This window comes from Ictidomys tridecemlineatus, chromosome 3 (genome assembly GCF_052094955.1).
Source record: "Ictidomys tridecemlineatus isolate mIctTri1 chromosome 3, mIctTri1.hap1, whole genome shotgun sequence".
Lineage (NCBI taxonomy): Eukaryota > Metazoa > Chordata > Mammalia > Rodentia > Sciuridae > Ictidomys > Ictidomys tridecemlineatus.
The window spans coordinates 126,608,848-126,628,625 of NC_135479.1; the positions used below are offsets into that span (position 1 = coordinate 126,608,848).

General features: G+C 36.1%; 1 protein-coding gene across 9 annotated transcripts in view; it reads right to left on the minus strand.

Moving 5' to 3' along the window:
• Positions 1–478: 478 nt before the first annotated feature.
• The window catches only part of Dcun1d1 (defective in cullin neddylation 1 domain containing 1), a 42,709-nt gene continuing 23,409 nt past the window's right edge, over positions 479–19,778 (minus strand). For all 9 annotated transcript variants that reach the window (XM_078043726.1, XM_078043728.1, XM_078043724.1 and 6 more), the window contains 3 exons: positions 6,034–6,116; positions 5,716–5,812; positions 479–3,288 (listed from right to left, as the gene is read on the minus strand). In XM_078043726.1, the coding sequence (XP_077899852.1) occupies positions 3,209–3,288; positions 5,716–5,812; positions 6,034–6,116 (260 nt within the window). In that variant the 3' untranslated portion in view covers positions 479–3,208. The remainder of the gene's footprint in view (positions 3,289–5,715; positions 5,813–6,033; positions 6,117–19,778) is intronic.

Consider the following 19,778-nt stretch of genomic DNA (forward strand, 5'->3'; position numbering starts at 1 on the left):
CAAAAATTACAGGTCTACAGTAAGTAGTCTTGAAAGTAACATGTTTTAAACTCTAAGCAAAGTGCACATTAAACTAGCTACAACTACTCATACTTGTTATCATCAAATAAAAAATAAATAACACTTCACTTAAAACCTGAGGGGAATAAGAATTCTCCCAGTAAGGATATTATGTAAAAGATTTTCCAGGCTTTTGTTAAATTAATGTACTTTCTTCTCATTAAAACTTTTTTTAAAAGTCTAATGAAGAACACATACTTAACAATGCCATATGACACAACTATAGTATTGTTAATTAAATAAAGCAGCCCAGTATAGTTGTAAACATTTTAAATGTAGTAAACAAGACTTGGCATATCTTTTCTCCCCAAAACTTGCCATTACAATGCTCTTTATGAATAATTATTCTTCCTGGAAAATTTTTCAGGTATATTTTAGTATTTTCAAAAATAATACACTGAAATAATATGTGAAAAGATTTAGTCATGGCAATTTCACTGAAGTTTTTATTGCCTCTGTTGGTAATATGACAGGGATTGTAAGAAACACAATTGAACTTACAGAGATATGCAGATGATATTTACTAAAGATAACCTTGATTCTCAAGTATTTTTATATGTGGGTACTTCTAATTTTATACATTTTACTATTTAAAAAGCATTACATTTTAAAATGTGTACCTGTTCTGACATTTGGCAAAAACGAAACTGTACCTGTGGGTCAGTTTGAAACAAAGAATCAGCATGGGGAGTTGACCAGAATGAAGACTGAAACACTTATGAATTAAAGCAATTCAAGTTGTGTGTGTATGTGTCTTCCTCTCTCACAAACTCGCACACACTCACACATACATACAACCATACGTGTAAGCATTATTTAGTACAAAATATCCCTGTAACCATTTATCCTCAGAATAATCACACCACATTAAATCAATTTTCTCTTTTCAGCCCTAGTAATAGTTTTGTTTAATTCTAAGATGCCATCATAGTGAACAACCTTAACTTTAATGCTACATAATTATATTCAAGGTTTTATGTATTTTTGTTTATAATTACACAGTAATTATAAATGTTTAGTACCAAACTGATGACAAACACTATTTTGTTGAAGAGGGCTTGCATTTAAAAGGAAAATTCTGTAAAATCCAAGGCACTAGGCCACAACCAATATCAGATTTTTATGAAAAACAATTTATATTGGGGGAAAAAAAGGCTAATGTGATCTTATTTCAAAACACAGCATACTTGAATTAGTCAATCTGAAAACAATAACATAACTTGAAATCTTTAAGACAGAAAATAAAACTTGAATCTTTAAGACAGAAAACACATATATGTATCATTTAAATTTTTTTCATAATTGAAGTTCCTCTTCATATTTACAAAAATTAAATCAGGAAATACTGAAAACAGCAGGATTCTTTTCCTTCTTTTGTTTTTCTTTTATAATAACCAATTCCTGTAACTTGAACAGAAATTTTATAATTTTTCTTTCTGCAGACTTACATTCTTCAATTAAAGTTATGATTGGAATATTAATATAATATCTATGGGATAAGCTTTTTAGTCAATTTCCAAATCATGTAAATAAAAAGCAGTTTTAATGTCATTGTTTCTTAAAATCATTTCCACATCTGCATAAAACGTACTGCTATTCTGAAGTACATACATACATTCCTTTTTTAATACTAGACTTTAGAGAGTACCTGGAAATACCAAGCAATATCTGTTCCTATTAAGAGACCACAGTCATCTAACGTTTGAAGTTCAGCATTTTTAACATGCCTTACGGAAATGTTTAAGAAACCAATAAACCCTTCTTCACATGTCAGTAAATAAGCAGAGAAATGAGCACTTTCAGCAGGAAAGCAGTTCATGGGTCTTGTAATAAAAAAAAAAAATGCATACAAGAGAGTATTCTGCTTTGATGTGAAAACTGAACTAATTTGAGTGAAACAAAAACAGTAAAAAGACTAAGTTTACAAAAATAGAAGCCAGATTGGTATTTTGCATCAAGTATATGCTTGTTTGAAAATCTTTGCTCCTGAAGTAAATATTTGGCAACCACAGTGATTAGCAGTTAAAGCAATTTCAACAAAATAAGAAGTCATCAAAAATGGACTACTTTTCTGAAAGAGCAGTACCTATATTATATAGATTGAACTTCATGGCTCATCACAACCATTTCCAAAATTTAATTCCTACTATCTTTTTATAAATTAAAAGAATTTCATTTGTGTTCCATAGTGCGATGACCAGAAAGAAAAAAACAAAAACAAAACAAAAAACCCTTATGCCTAAATTTAGAATATTGTATTGTGTGGCAATCCAAAACATTCAAAACAAATTAAATAGTTTAACTTATTGATAGGCATATAAGCATTTCAAAAGCATAATGAAATCCAATTATGTAGCGCATAATGTAGATAAGAGTGGAATCTAACATTATGCAGACATTTTCTAAATAAAAGCTCCCTGTAGGACCATTATATATAAACATGGGTAAAGTTAAATGCAGACTAGTTCTGTGAAACCTTTTTGAAATTAATGAGTCTGAAACACATTTTTCAGGTAGGCACCAAGTTATCCTAAAAATTTTTCACGTTGGTTATTTTGACGTTTCTTTCATCAGATTCTCTACTCACATCGACAACACATGTGATTTGTCAGGAAAAAAAAAAATATCCCCCCAAACCAAAACACCATTTCAGATCCAGTACACTTAAATATATCACTCTCATTGGAAGTGCTATCAGCATAGTCTTTGCAACTAGCCCAAAGCATATATTTAAGAAGTTCTTATAAATTGTTTGTGATGTTCATTATGTTTAATTCTTATGCCAAACTGTTTTCTGATGAAGACAGCATTGTGCTTTATGCGAGAATGGAAACCTCAAAATAATCACCATAAAGCTTCTAAGACTTATGGGAGAATAAACTAGGATGGTCCACAGATATAAGATGAAATCCACAACGTTGGAATTATAAATGTTTAGAGCGGCCCAGACTAGAAGACAAGCCCAAACCACCATTAGAAGAATGAAATACGATATGGTCCAAGATGTATCCTTAAAGTTTTGTCTCAACCCTCAGTTTGAATTGTGAGGATTGATCTTCAGTTCAGTCCAGCCAGCAGAAATTGACTGTGCAATTTTCCGTTGTATTTATTGTACAGACTATGTACATTCTAGAAGGTTCCTTTAGTGCTACACTGTTGTACTTTTTGTCCCAGCAATTTGAGGGCGTGCAAATTCCACAAAGTCATCAATGAGAACAGGCCATGCTCCTGGGAAAAAAGAAAAACCAAAGTAAGGCTAATATTTTAATAGATTCCTTTGGTGGGGTTTTGTTTTTTTTTTGTTTGTTTGTTTGTTTGTTTGTTTGTTTTTGGTACTAGAGATTGAACCCAGGGGCACTTAACCATTGGATCACATCTCCTGTCCTTTCTTACATTTTGTTTATAGACAGGGTCTTGCTGAATTACTTAGGGCCTCACTGAGTTGCTGAGGCTGGCTTTGAACGATCCTCCTGCCTCAGCCTTCTGAGCTACTGGATTATAGTCGTCATGTACCACTGTACTCAGCCTTTCTTTGGTTTTTAAAAAATATTTTCCTAAGAGTTAAATTATATCATTCTTATCTTTTACCACTAATAAGTCTTTCAAAATTCAAGCTTTGTAGTTTTTACCCCAAATATTCCTTGTATTCTCTCTAATCTGTTAATCCAACATATGGTTGCTCCCTAAGTGATAAAAATAATTCTTCTGGTAATCAATCAATACTACAGCATTCTGGTTTCCTGAAGGCCACTGAAGTCTGGCAACGGAAGTAATTTGATCAAAACTGGCAGCCTAATGGATGGCCATTAAGTGATGACATGCTGCCAGTGCTGTGAGCATAGCAGGAAGAAACAAGTTTCCAGGCATTTTGTGGTACTCTTAAAAAGAAAACTAACAGCAAGTATCAAAATCTATTCTATTTCATGAAAATAAATGACTAAGATTTTAAATTGCACATATGCACATCGCTACATATCCTCATGCCAATCTCCAAATCAGGAAGGTCTCTAATTTTGCATAAAACCTAACAGAAAGCCTAATTATCAGGCATATGTAAGATTAAACACAGTGAAGACAATATATGACAACAAAAATGGAGAGAAGACATCATCCCTGGTTAGTTTAAATGGTTCCAGGACACTTATAAAGAGGTCAAGACCAGCCATAGAAGATTTTTCTAATACTACCATATTTAGCAATCTCATCCTGCTAGGGCTGGGGATATGGCTCAGTTGGTAGAGTGCTTGCCTTGCATGCAAAAGGCCCTGGGTTCAATCCCCAGCACCAAAAAAAAAAAAAAAAAAAAAAAAGCCATCCTGTTAATTTTCGAGGGGGATTAGGTAAGTATGTGTGAATAAATCAATTTAAAACAACAACAAAAAAATGTATATAGTGGTAGTAGATGGCAGCATCATTTTTATGAAGAAATAGCAGAAAAGTAATCAATGAATGTTTACTGAATACCTATAGCTAAAGTGCATTTCAAATTAGACAAAATCAGTGAACTTAAAGAGCTTGCAAACTAGCAGAAAACAATAAAAATACATAGGAGTAAATATAAAAACACATTAAGAAGAGAATATATTCTTTTAAGTGAAAATCACTCATGCTTTTCCTATGTTTTTCTGGCAGACACGAATACTGGTTGGCTTTTTTTCTTTTCTTTTGCTGGGGACCAAACTCAGGGCCTCACACATGCTAGGCAAGTGTTCCAACACTGAGCTACACCTCTAACCCACTCACTGGATTTTAAAGAAACCAAATGATATAGATGGTAAAGAAAATGAAGGCACTGCATACATTTAAAATAGCATACATAGGGGTTGGGGGCATAGCTCAGAAGTGGCAGTCTTGGCTAATGCCCAGGACCTTTTGGCCTTTAAACTGGTCCTGAAGCAGAGATAAGTGAAGAAAGAATACTACTAAAAATAGAGAACTATATCTTGGGAGCTGGGGTTGTGGCTCAGTGGTAGAGTGCTTGCCTAGCATGTGCAAGGCACTGGGTTCGAATTTCAGCACTGCATATAAATAAGTGAACAAATAAAGGCCCACCAACATCTAAAAAAGATTAAAAAAAAAAACTATATCTTCATAGGATAAATTGAACACTCTGAAGCCCCAAAACCAAAAAATAAAAGAGAATAAATAAAAACTCAGGAGGAAAATTCAACTCTAAGAAAAACAGCTTCTGGATAGGAGTTCGGGGATATGTGATAAAAAGAGATTAGAGGCTGGGTACAGTGGCTCATGCTACAACGCTAGCAGCTCAGGAGGCTCACAAGTTTAAGGCTAGCCTCAGCAACTAAGCAAGGCCCTAAGCAACTCTGTGAAACCCTGTCGGTAAAAAATAAGAAGGACTGGGGATGTGGCTCGTGGTTAAGCACCCCTAGTTTTAATCTCCGGTAACAAAAAAAAAAAAAAATTAAAACAGGGCACACCTACAATCCCAATGATTCAGGGAGGTTGACAGAGAAAGATTCCAAAATCAAGGACAAAAGGGGCAATTTAGTGAGACCCTGTTACAAAAAATACAAAAGGGCAGGTAATTTACATCAGTGGTTAAAGTGCTCCTGGGTCTAATCCCCAGTAACGCCCCCACCACATAAAAGATGGCAAATTATTAAAAAAAAAAAAAAGGGCAAAAAGTTTTATTACCTTCTTCATCGTAATTAGACATGTCATCTGCAATCATTGTACTGAAGTCTAAAAGAAGATTCCAAGTATCTTTTGGTATTGATCGTTTATGATGTTCCTATTGAAAAATAAAAACATTCATATCACTTTAAAGAGTTAGAAAAAAATAGTCCAGATGACACTAAATGTAAGAATGCAATTCTGATAATCAAAAATTTCTTATTCTATGTCTATTTACATGCTCTGAAATGAGTAATCATGCTCTAAAATGTTAATTCCTCTTTATATACAGCATAATCATGGAGAAAATATATGGAACTATAGAAAATGTGAACTTACCAACAAAAATTTATTCCATAAGTCTAAGAATTTAAATCTTCCATTAAGCACTAAGTTCCAGTAGGCAATGGCCATTTCTAGATCTGTAAGATTAAAAATAAATTATGTACTTCCATAAATATCCTATAAATATTTGTCCCTGCAAAAGAATAAGAACTAAAGAAAGCCTTTTAAAAAAACAAAAAAACAAAAAAAAACAAACCACACTTGTATCCTGAATACTTATGTACTAAAAATTTCCTAAAGTTTGTATCCTGTTTTCTCATGATGAATGGTGAATGGTCCTTCAAGGCCTTCCTTCATAATAAAGTGATAACACTTTACCACTTACCTCACAGAACTATCCTACAGTTTAAATTAGATCATGTAGTTCAGCCCTTAACTAGTCACTAAGTATTCAGATGTTAGTTAATGTACACCAAGGCAATTTAAACATTTTGAGCAAGATAATTCTTTGTTGAGGGGGGTTGTCCTATGCATTGTAGGATTTTCAGTAGAATCCCTGGTCTCTACCCACTCAATGCCAGTAGCAGTCTCACTCCATACCCAGTGGAGACAACAAAAAATGTTTCCAGATATTGACAAAGATTCCTTGAAAGGCAAATTTGTCCACAACTGGGAATCAATGATACACAACTATAGGATGGAATGCAAAGGACTACTACTCACAATCCTAAAAATCTCCCACTCCAAGTTAGTCCTGACCACAAAGAGACCATCAAGAATACTGATATAGGCTGGGAATGTAGCTCAGTGACAGAGTGCTTACATGAAGCTCTCAGTTTCATTCCTAGTACTGCAGGTAAGTAAAATAAAAACCAATAATTAATACATATGTATATACACACACAAATACTATATGAAGGGACACTTGGTCTCAGAGCAGAGACAACTGAAGCAATACTACCAACATGATAACTACATCTGTTATATGACAGCATGAGCTAATCTCTTTCAAGGAATTAAAACAGAAAGTAATCTAGCTTTTATGAGCAAATTTATATGTCCAGAACACAATCTGGGGACACATAAGAGATTAGGAAAATGCACACCCACAATCTGAGCTACTAGGGAAGCTGAGGCAGAAAGATTGCAAGTTGGAGACCGTCTAGGCAGCTTAGTGAAAAACTCTGTCACAAAATACGAAAAAAAGAAGCTGTGAATTTAGCATGAGTAAAGTCCTAGGTTTGATGCCCAATATCTTTAAAAAAAATTGTATAGAATTAATCTAATCTCACTTTCTCTTATGAGATTTCTTAGAATGCTAGAAGGGGGAGGTATTCAACATCTCTCTAATGATACAGAATCTGAAATCTAATGAAGAGAATCTGAAACTAGGATAATTAACAGTTAATTGATTAAACAACCATTTCCCCAAGCGTTAAGAGAATAAAGCCAACCTGAAGGAAAATCTCTCCAGAAACAGTAATATTCTATGTTAATAATTCCACTCCACTCAAATACTCCTTAGTGATTTGACCAAGATATGCTAAAGCTTGATTATCATATCTATACAGCTATGTCATCATCTCTGCTAATTCCCCTTCTATCCTTGTAGGAACTCAAGAAGACACTAAACAACTTTTATCAGAATTCCGTTTAAATTTTCAGACTGGTTAATCCCCTTTATCATTCCTAGCCATTAATCCAAACTGCAAACCTATCTGGTAATCTACCTTTTCTATTATCCCAATTCCTGTAACTGGCCTTTTCCTCCCAGATTTTTGTTGTCTCTGTAGGTCCTCCTTTCTGATCCTCCAGTGGCCCTCGAATGCCCTTTACAATATAACTAAACTCTGCATCCTGAACTTTTTTAGAGAATGCACCTTCAACCCTCTTGTGTTATCTAAATCCTAATTTACAGCATTGGTTTCAAGTGACAGCTGCATTTCCCTCTCAAAAGAAGGTGGACACTTTTCTTAGATCACCACTACCACCTCTAAATCACTACTCTTTCACCTTCATGCTTTATGAAATACCTAAAAACTAAATCTATCACTTAATCCCTTCTCAGCTCTATCCTTCTACCAAGCTCCTAATCAAATCTGCCACATTTGCTGACATCTTTGGTAACTGGTTCAGTCCTTCTTGATCCCATGTTCTGTCACCATTCTGAAGGTCTTCAATGCCCACGTAAAATGTCATATGACCACACACTCTATTAGGACAGTTACTACCTCTACTCTAGTCCAAAAGCAAATGTTCCTCTAAAAGATACGCTGCCAAAAGATGACTGGAATTAACCAAACAAATTCAGTTAAACTGTAAGAGCTTTAATCAACATGCAAACATCAGCAGCATTTTTAATATGCCAATAAAGAACATGCTAAGAAAGCAAGCAATCTCACTCACAAAGGCGATAAAAGAAAATACACAGGATTAAATTCAACCAAAGATCTGAATCCCAAAATGTCAAAAAATGGTAAAACACCCCAAGTTCGTGGACAGAATTGATAAAATGTCCATAGCTACCTAAAACAATTTAAGGATTCAATGCAATCCCTATCAAAATAACAATGCCATTCTTCACAGGGAAAAAAAACAACCTATTATTCATATGGAAACACAAAAGGTCTCAACGGCCAGGGATACATGACAGAGTGCTTGCCTAGTATGCATAAGGCTCAGAATTAAATCCCAAGTACCGGGAAAAGGAAAAAAAGAATAAGTAGCCAGAGCAATCCTGAACAAAAAGAATAAAGCTGAAGCCAGGAATGATGGCATATGCTTATAATCCCAGCTACTTGGAAGGATGAGGCAGGAGGATTGCAAGCTTGAGGCCAGCTGGGGTAACTAAGCAAGATACTGTCTACAAGAAAAGGTGGGTGGGTGCTGGAGATATAAATCAGAGAAGCCTCTTGGACTCAGTACCACCAAAAAAAAAAAAAAAAAAAAGAAAGAAAGAAAGAAAAAGAGAGGGGGGAGGGAGGGAAGCGAAGGGAAGACAGGGAAGGAAAGGAAGAAAAGAGAGAAAGAGAAGCTGAAGGTTTCATAATATCTGATAAAGTATAGTAATCAAAAACATCATATGGGGGGCTGGGAATGTGGCTCAAGCGGTAGCACGCTCGCCTGGCATGCGTGCAGCCCAGGTTCAATCCTCAGCACCACATACCAACAAAGATGTTGTGTCCGCCGAGAACTAAAAATTAAATATTAAAAATTCTCTCTCTCTCTCTCTCTCTCTCTCTCTCTTTAAAAAAACAAAAACAAAAACAAAACAAACAAAAAAAAAAAACATCATGGTATTGGCTTAAAACAGACACACAGATCATTGGACAAAACAGAAATCCCAGAAATAACCCCCTGCATCTACAGTCAACTGGTTCTTGCCAAAGATGACGATGGAGAAAGGGCAGCCTCTTCAATGCATACATAGTGCTGGGACAACTAGATTTCCATATGCAGAAGACTAAAATATATCTCCTATTTGTTGCCATATGCAAAAATGAACTCAAAAATGGATCAAAAACCTAAACAGATGACCTGTATAATGATGAAGCTACTAGGAAAAAGAAGAAACACTTCAAGACATCCACACAGGAAATGACATTTTCTAGATTAAGACCCCAAAAGCACAGGAAATAAAGGCAAAAACAGATAAATGAATTTTGTCAAACCAAAAAGCTTCTGCATAGAAAAGGAAAGAGTGAGGAGATAACCAAAAGAATGGGAGAAAATATCTGCAAACTATTCATGTGACAAATGACTACTCCCAGAATGCAAAAAAGAACTCAAACGCTGGGCACAGTGGCGCATGCCTGTAATCCCAGCAACTCAGGAGGCTGAGGCAGGAGGATCACAAGTTCAAAACCAGCCTCAGCAACTAAGCAAGGCCCTAAGCAACACAGTGAGACCCTGTCTCTAAATAAAATATAAAAAGGGCTGGGAATATGGCTCAGAGGTTAAGTGCCCCTAGTAATAAAAACAAGAAAAAAAAAAAAAACCCTCAACAATAAAGAAAAAATGAATAAATGACCTGACCAAGTATCTCTCAAAAGGTCAAATACAAACAACTAAGAAATATGTGGAAAAAATGCTCCTTATCCTTAGCAATTAGGGAAATGCAAATCAAAATCACAATGAATTATCATGTTACTCTAGTTAGAATAGCTACTACTAAAAAAAGTCATGGGGCTGGGGTTGTAGCTCACTGGTAGAATGCTTGCCTAACTCATGTGAGACACTGGATTAAATCCCTAGCACCACATAAAACTAAATAAAGATATTTGTATCCATCTACCCGCCCCCCCCAAAAAAAGTCACAATTGCTGACAAGAATGCAGAGAAAAGGGAACTGTTCTCTTAAACTACTGGTGGAACGTAATATAAATTAGTGTATCAATTTGAAGAGTATAGAAGTTTCTCAAAAAACTAAAATCAGATCTACTGTACATCCAGCTATTCCACTTCTGGGTATATATCCAAAGGAAGTGAAATTAGCACATTAAAGAGACTATCTACTCCCCATGTTTACTGCAGCACTATTCACAATAGCCAAGATACAGAATTAGCAGAGGCACACATCAATGGATGAATAAACAAAGTATGCTATATATACACAATGAAATATTACTCAGACATAAAGAATGAAGTCCTGCCATTTGCAGCAAAATGGATGGAAGTGGAGGATATTACATTATGTAAAATAAGATACAGAAGTGCATGTTCTCTCTCACATGTGGAAGTTAAACTTGAATTCAGAATAATAATTACTAAAGACTGGGGGATAAACAGAGATTGAATAAATGTACCAAAACACAGAAGGAGTTCTGGTATTCCACAGTTCAATAAGACAACTACTGTTCACACTGACTTATTATATACTTTGTGAAGATCTAGAAGTAGTTCAAACCTCCAAATATTAAAAAAAGAGATAGAAATACTAATTACCCCAATTTGATCAGTTTTACACCATTATACATGTATTGAAATAACAGACTGAATCCCGTAACAATAAACAATATTTCATGTTAATAAAAATTTTAAGTAAGATATCCTGGAACTTTATGCCACTTGTTATGATTTGGGTCTGGAATGTCCCTCAAGGTCTGTGTGTCAGAAGCTTGGTCCCCAAAGCAGCAAAGTTCAGAAAGTAAAGTTTTGGAGAAATGATTGGATCATGAGGGCTCTGGCCTTATCAGCAAATAAATCCACTAACTGGTGAACAGACTACTGGGAGGTGGTGGGCAGGTAAGGCATGGTTGGAAAAGACAGGTTAAGGCATATACTTTGGAGACGTTTATCACGTCCTGGTGTGTCCCACCTCTTCCCTGGATGCCATGAACTAAGCAGCATTTTTTCTGCAACACCCTTTTGCCATGATGTTTCTGCCTTGGGGCTGGTTGGTCAAGGACCCAAAACTCTGAAACCTGTGATCCAAAATAAATCTTTCCCCCTTTCAAGTCCTTATTGTTAGGTATTTTGTTACATGAAAACCTAAAACTGAAAATTGGTACCAGGAATAGGGTCATTCCTGTGATTATACCTGACCTGTGATTAAACCCCTGAAACTGGTTTGCAGGATTTTGGAAAAGTTTAAAAATGCAGGCTAGAAAACCCTTAGAATGCTGTAAAGAGAGTTTAATGGATCATTCAGGTGTGAGCTCAGAAGACAAAAATGCCAACAGGAACATGGACAGTAAAGACTATGTTCAAAAGATTTCATATGGAAAATAACTAGAAGCTACATGTGTTACATTCAAGCAAAGAACTTGTTTAAATTTTATTCCCTGAGACCTGGGGCTAGGCAAAATTAAAAGTAGCAAACTAATCTAGCAGAATAAATTTCGAAACAGCATAGCAGTCAAGTGGTAGTACATGTGGCTTTTAGTTAGGTTCACTGTTGAGAAACCATAAACAAAAAGAGCAGAAACATTTGGAAAATTGGCAGTATTGCCAAATTTTGGCCAAACTGTAAATTTACACAACTTACAAGTGTGAAAAATTAGGGCCAAGCAATCTGTGTTTGCTTGAGATATTATCACAATTAAAAACAAAGAAGTATTTACAGAGACAACAGGAAAGATGCTTTGAGGCATCTCCAGAATTGGTAAGACTCCACCCATGACAGACTCAAGAACATAATGAAAGCTCATTTGAAAGATGTTGCTTTCAAAGGAGAGCTGGAACATCCTGCTCACAGAGGGCTAACTAGAAAGTTGTTTCCCCAGGGTTCATTTAACTGTGCTCAGCTACCCTGGTAGAGGCTGCTACAGTGTCCAGCTATTCTTCAGCTGTTGGCAGACTTTGGCATTGTCCATATGGTGCTGGCTTTGCAGGAATGCAAAATCCTGGAGTTTTAGTTTCATGAAAGAAGGAAGGCTTGGGAGACCAAGCAGTATGTGTTGGGGCTAGGAATATCTGCAAGCAGTCCCTGAGAGGGTGATGTCTGACTCTGTCCAAGTGAAGTCAAAGCTGCATTAGATACCCTAAGTTAGAGACGCCAGAAACATGGAACATCTACCAAGGAACATTGCAGGGAATGAGTGGAGCCAGCCCAAGAGAGGTGCCATGTGGGCTGCAACCAGCAAGACCACCAGGGCCCATATCTAGCCACTTACATATAACCCTGGATATCAGACATGGAACTAAAAAAAAGACTTATGCTTGTCTTGCTTGGTTTCCATCTTGCTTTTGGTCCTATCCTTTCTATACCCCTACTCCTCCCTTTTGGAGTGGGAATATTTACTCTATGCCATTGTATGCTGGAAGTATGTAACTTTAAAGAACAGACACAAAACCTGGATTTTTTAAGAAAAGGTAGAATTGATTGCAAGGATTCATGGGACAGAATGCATTTTGCCTTGTCAGACAAACGTGGGCCTCTGGAGACAAGGGGAACAATGTATGGTTGGATCTGGAATATTACCCAATGTCTCATGGGTTGAATGAATGCTTGATCCCCAACACAGCAATGTCCAGAGATAGGAATTTTGGGTGGTGATTAGATTATGAGGGTTCTGACCTCATAAGTGGATCTACATCAACTGGATGACTGGGATGTAGTGTTAACTGTAGGCAGGTAGGGCACAGTTGGAGGACGTAGGTCACTAGGGATGTGCCCTTGGAGACTTCATTTTATCTCAGGCCCTTTTCCCATCCCACCACTGGACACCCATACCCTTCTGCCATGATGTTTCTACCTTGGAGCCAGTCAATCATGAACTGAAACCTCTGAAACTCTAAGCCTACTCTAAATTGTTTTGTTAGATATTTTGTTCACAGCAATGACAAGCTAACATACTACTCAAATTATTCTGACTCCTAAGCTTTAAACACCAATATTTCAGGGGCTAGGAATGTGGCTCAAGCGGTAGCATGCTTGCCTGGCATGCGTGCGGCCCAGGTTCAATCCTCAGCACCATAAACAAACAAAGTTGTGTCTGCCGAAAACTAAAAAATAATAAAATTCTCTCTCTTAAAAAAAAAAAAAATATTTCACATATATTCTTAGTCACTACTGATCTCTTGCTCTTTTTCCCTTTTAACATTATAGTTTTTCTTCAGTCTCAAGATCCCTTCCTTTATTCACTTTCCATGGTACTTTATTTCAACCATACTCTTTCTATATAATCCTCTTAACCTTTCCTTTGTCTTTCAGGACACAACTGCTCTCCAAAATTATAATCCTGAATGAGTACAATCTTCATTTCTCCTTGACAAAAACACCAATTCAACACTGATGCCACCAAATTAATATCATATAACTTTAGCAAGATGTCCACTGTTCTACCTACTAAAAATGGCCATCTATAGGACTAGGGATGTAGCTCTGTGGCAGAGTGCTTATCTAGCATACATGAGGCACTGAGTTCTATCCTCAGTACTGCCAAAGAGAAAGAGAAAACAAAAGCAAGCAAGTCACCTTGAAATGGAGGTGTTGGCTCAATGGCAAAAGACAAGATCAGCATAAATAAGGCTTGGGATTCAAACACCAGTGCGCGCGCGCGCGCACACACACACACACACACACACACACACACACACACACCCCATCTTTTTAATCTCCCATCTAACCAGGTCTTGACTTCTGCAAGGACAGGTGAAACACATCCCCAAATTGACAGACTGCAACAAAGAGCAGGCATTCAGAAACTGCTGAATGAGCTGTGTGCGGTGGCACACGCCTGTTATCTAGTGGCTCAGGAGGCTGAGGCAGGAAGATCAAGAGTTCAAAGCCAGCCTCAGCAACTTAGTAAGGCCCTCTCTCTAAATAAAAAACTGAAAGGGATGGGGATGTGGCTCTCAGTATTTGAGTGCCCCTGGGTTCAATCCCTGGTACAAAAAAAAAAAAAAAAGAAAGAAAGAAACTGCTAAATCAATAAACATCTCATGGTTTTACAAACAAATGAATACTTTTTTAAACCTTAAATCTATCATTTCCTGTCAAACTCAATAGAAAAGGTACCTCGTACCTCCTCTTCTTTTCTATTCAAGATGCCTTTCATCTGTTTATTCCTGCTCTGTTAGCATCTTCATTTTTTTAATATTTATTTTTTAGTTGTAGTTGGACACAATACCTTTATTTATTTATTTATTTATATGTGGTGCTGAGGATCAAACCCAGGGCCTCACATGTGCTAGGTGAGCGCTCTACCGCTGCGCCACAAGCCCAGACCAGCATCTTCACTTTTTAAGGAATCTTATATATTGATTAGCTAGCTGGCCTCTCTCTATACTTGGAACTTGCTGTTCCTCTGGCTTTTCTCACTCCACAGAAAAACATGCTTAGGGATCACCTATCTTTTAAAAATATTCCTTGGACTTCTTATCCCCTTTACTACCTACCCTTTTACTTCTTCCCTTCACAGATATCCTGAAATAGTAGATGTGGTATTCTACTTTTATATATAATTTGTTTCTAAAACCATGTATGAAAGTCAAAATCAGATCCTCCAATTTTGGTTTCTTTGGGGGGTTTTTTTGGTAACAGAGACTGAACTCAGGGTCACTCAATCACTGAGCCACATCCCTAGCACTATTTTGGATTTTATTTAGAGACATGATCTCACTGAATTGATTAGAGCCTCACTTTTGCTGAGTCTGGCTTTGAACTGTTGATCCTCCTGCCTCAGCCTCCTGAGCCACTGGAATTACAGGTGTACGCCACTACACCTCCACTCAGATCCTCCAGTTTTAAGAGTACTAAAAAATATTATCAATTCCTAATTGTACCTCCTTTTTAGTCTTTAAAAGTTCTATACTCAATATTCCTTCCAGGTTGTTTAATTCTGTCATTCACTAACTCGACAGAGTGGTCTGGCTTAAGCACAGTAAATAATCAAATGAAACCAAGATTTGCTGTTATTAATATACTTGATTTCACTTCACTTCAAATGCATTAAATTTATGAAAACTAAGACTAGTGTTGGTAGTTTTCTCCATTTTCAAATATTTTTTATAAAACAAGGATGACAGTAAAATACTCAAATACCTACAACCATAAGACATGTATTTGTCAGCTGATCACACTAAAGAAAGAATCTGACAAGTTAAAGAGTACATATGTATGGTATATGAAAGTTCAGGTTGCAAAAGAGGAGAAATTATTGTGGTCTACATTTAGGGTCCCACTGCTTCACTTCCCACACACTCTTTAATACTAGTAACTAGTATCTATCTTTGTTGCTCACCTTACAAAATTCAGTCATCAGATAACTCTGGTTGCCAAATTAAGTATTTTACTTTTTAATTTTTTTTTGTAGATGAACACAATATCTTTATTTATATGTGGTGCTGAGGATCAAACCCAGTGCCTCACATCTGAGGGGCAAGCACTCTACCACTGAGCTATAGCCCCAGTCCTCAAATTAAGTATTTTTTATGTTCTTAATTTATTTGTCTGCCATATTTGATAGAACTGAGCACATTGGCTGAATAGAATTGTCACTTCCTTCAGCTTTAGATGACAGTACTGTATCAATTTTTCTCTGTAATCTTAGGCCTTCTCATTCTCTTTTACTGGTTTATCTTCCTCCATTCACTTATTAACTAATGCTGGCATTCTGTAAGGTATGTGTTAATAATAATGACTTCTGCTTCCTTCAGCAGATCTTCAAACCTATACCTTTTTTCATGTTGTATACTCGACCACCTCTAATGATCACTAAATCAGAAAAATCTTCCAAGTTCTGAAAAACTCATAGCTACCTACCCTCAAGTCATCTTCAACTGGGTACTTAAAACAACTCAAATTCAGCAGGGCTAAAAATTAACTCATTTCTTACCTCCTTAGAACTGCTATTCCTTTCACTCTCAGTGAATGTCATAACACCCCACAATGTTTCTCAATGAAAAACAATTTCTGGGGCTGTGGTTGTGGCTCAGTGGTAGAACTCTCACTTAGCAAGTGTGCAAGGCCCTGGGTTCCATCCTCAGGACCACATAAAAAATAAACAAAATAAAGGTATTGTGCACAACTAAAAAAAATAAATAATTTTTAAAAATTAAAAAAAAAAAAAGAAAGAAAGAAAGACAATTTCTGATAGTGAGGAAATGTTCCAAGCATTGTAGGCCATTTAGCACCCCTATGATGCCAGTACAAACCCTTGGTCACTGTGACTACCAAACAACAACCCTACAGATTTCCAAATATTCCCTAAAGGTATTTAAATTCCCTGGGGAAGGCCCATTTCCTTCCTCATCTCACACATCCAATAGAAGCACTCTCGTTTTGTCTCTTAAGTACATTTTACATTTATTTCTTATCCCCAGTGGAGGGCCTATGTTAGGATACTCTTCAGTTCTAGCTTACTCCATGCAACAGCTCCATAACCAGTATCTCTTCATCAAGTCCTTCTATTCCTTTTAAAAGGACCAGTTCTTAGAGATGGGCTTTTTTGAATGAATCTATTGTTACTTCTATGTTAAAATTCTCCAATGATTCCCTGTAGTATACAGAAAATATCTGTATGTGTAGTCAAATGAACTTACTTCAGACCAGTGAACGTGGTAATCCCTGCACTTGAAATGGGTTTTTTCTTTTGGCCTCGAAAATATGCATCCATCAAGGCTCAGAAACTATTATCTTATTAAAACAGCACAAACTCCCCTGGATCAAGATTTCAATGCTGCTAACTCCAGGTTCTCAGAATAAGCAGTCAATAAATGTTTTTTAATTTAAAAGTCTTAAAAAGAGTAATAAATTAGAATTAAGAGCTGACATACATAGGATTAAATTGTACAAGGATGTTAATTACCCTAGTTATAGGGAAAAAATGCTATTTAGATATGAGTGACAAAGACAACAGGCTCACTAGACAAGAGGCAGCTGGACACAGTAATTTAGAGCATGACTTTTGGTCTTGTAAACATCAACTCTTCAAGACCCTAGTTATTGTGACACAGGCAACCAAGTTGACCTCTTTGTGATTCGTTTTAATATAAAGGTAATAGTACCTACCCTCGATGGTTGTTGTAAGACTGACTTAATATATATAAAACATTTATAACAGTACCTGATGAGTCCTTACTATTACCTCTATTTTAATCATTTTTAAAGTTATCATAGATTCTGAAGAACTGAAAAAGAACAATTCAGGATAAATTCTAAAAACAGTTTTCTCTAAAATTGAATAGCTTCCAGAATGAATCCTTAAGTTTAATTTAAAATGCAAAAAGATACTCTCAATGTCATTCTATTTTTTGTTAGTTTATTATTTTTTTCCAATGTCATTATTTCAAACAAAAATCAACAATGGCAATGTGGGATTTCATAAAAAATGATCAGTTGAGTGCAGAATGAACATGGAAATGAATTAACAGTCCTAAGGGGAACAAAATGTCACCAACTGACTAGGGTGGATGGAATGATGATTAAAAAAACATTCACAATGCCTTAATTTTTTTAAGAAATACCTAAATTAGTACTATTTGCTGACGATATGATTCTATACATAGAAGACCCAAAAAAACTCCACCAGAAACTTCTATAACTAGTAAATGAAGTTAGCAAAGTAGCAGGATACAAAATCAACACCCATAAATCAAAGGCATTTCTGTATATTAGTGACAAATCCTCTGAGAAGGAAATGAGGAAAACTACCCCATTTATAATAGCCTCAAAAAAAAAAAAAAAAAAAAAAACTTGGGAATCAAGTTAACGAAAGAGGTGAAAGAGCTATACAATGAAAACTACAGAACTCTAAAGAGAGAAATCAAAGAAGACCTTAGAAGATGGAAAGATGTAGCTTGCTTTTGGATAGGTAGAATTAATATTATCAAAATGACCATATTACCAAAAGCACTATACAGATTTAATGCAATTCTGATAAAAAATCCCAATGGCATTCCTCATAGAAATAGAAAAAGTAATCATGAAATTCATCTGTAAAATAAGAGACCCAGAATAGCTAAACAATCCTTAGCAGGAAGAGTGGAGCAGGTGGCATCGCTGGCAACCAGGGAGGGTAGGTACTATTATCTTTATATTAAACTATACTACAGAGCAATAGTAACAAAAACAGCATGGTATTGGCACCAAAACAGACTGGTAAACCAATGGTACAGAATAGAGAATACAGAGACTAACCCACAAAATTACAATTATCTTATATTAGACAAAGGTGCCAAAAACATGCACTGGATAAAAGATAGCATCTTCAACAAATGGTGCTAGAAAATTGGAAATCCATATGCAACAAAATGAAATTAAACCCTTAACTCTCACCATGCACAAAAACTTAACTCAAAATGGATCAAGGACCTAAGAATTAAACCAGAGACTCTGCGTCTAATAGAAGAAAAAGTAGGCCCTAATTTTCATCAGGTTCAATTAGGCCCCAACTTCCTTAATAAGACTCCTATAGCACAATAATTTTTTTAAAATTTTTTAGTTGTAATTGGACACAATATCTTTATTGTATTTTTATGTGGTGCTGAGGATCAAACCCAGGGCCTCGCACATGCTAGTTGAGCACTCTACTGCTGAGCCACAATCTCAGCCCCTAGCACAAGAATTAAAAACAAGAATCAATAAATGGGATAGAATCAAACTAAAAGTTTCTTCTTAGCAAAAGAAACAATCTGTGAGGTGAACAGAGAACCTACATCCTGGGAACAAATTTTTACCCCTCACACATCAGACAGACCACTAATCTCTAGAGTAATAAAGAACTCAAAAAAGCTAATCACCAAAAAAATAAATAAATAAATAACCCAGTCAACAAATGGGCCAAGGACCTGAACAGACACTTCTCAGTGAGAAGAGGATATACAATCAATCAACAAATGTTCATCATCTCTAACAATTACAGAAACGCAAATCAAAACTACTCTAAGATAGCATCTCACTCCAGTCAGAATGGCAGCTATTATGAAGACAAACAATAATAAGTATTGGTGAGGATGTGGGGAAAAAGGCGCGCTCATACATTGCTGGTGGGACTACAAATTGGTACAGCCAATATGGAAAGCAGTAGGGAGATTCCTTGGAAATCTGGGAATGGAACCACCATTTGACCCAGCTATCCCTCTCCTCATTCTAGCCCCAAAGGACTTAAAACAGCATACTACAAGGACACAGCCACATCAATGTTTATAGCAGCACAATTCACAATAGCTAAACTGTGGAGTCAACCTAGATGACCTTCAGTGGATGAATGGATAAAAAAAAATGTGGCATATAGACACAATGGAATTTTACTCAGCATTAAAAGAGAATAAAATCATGCATTTGCATGTAAATGGATGGTGTTGGAGAAGATAATGCTAAGTGAAGTTATCCAATCCCCAAAAAACAAATGCTG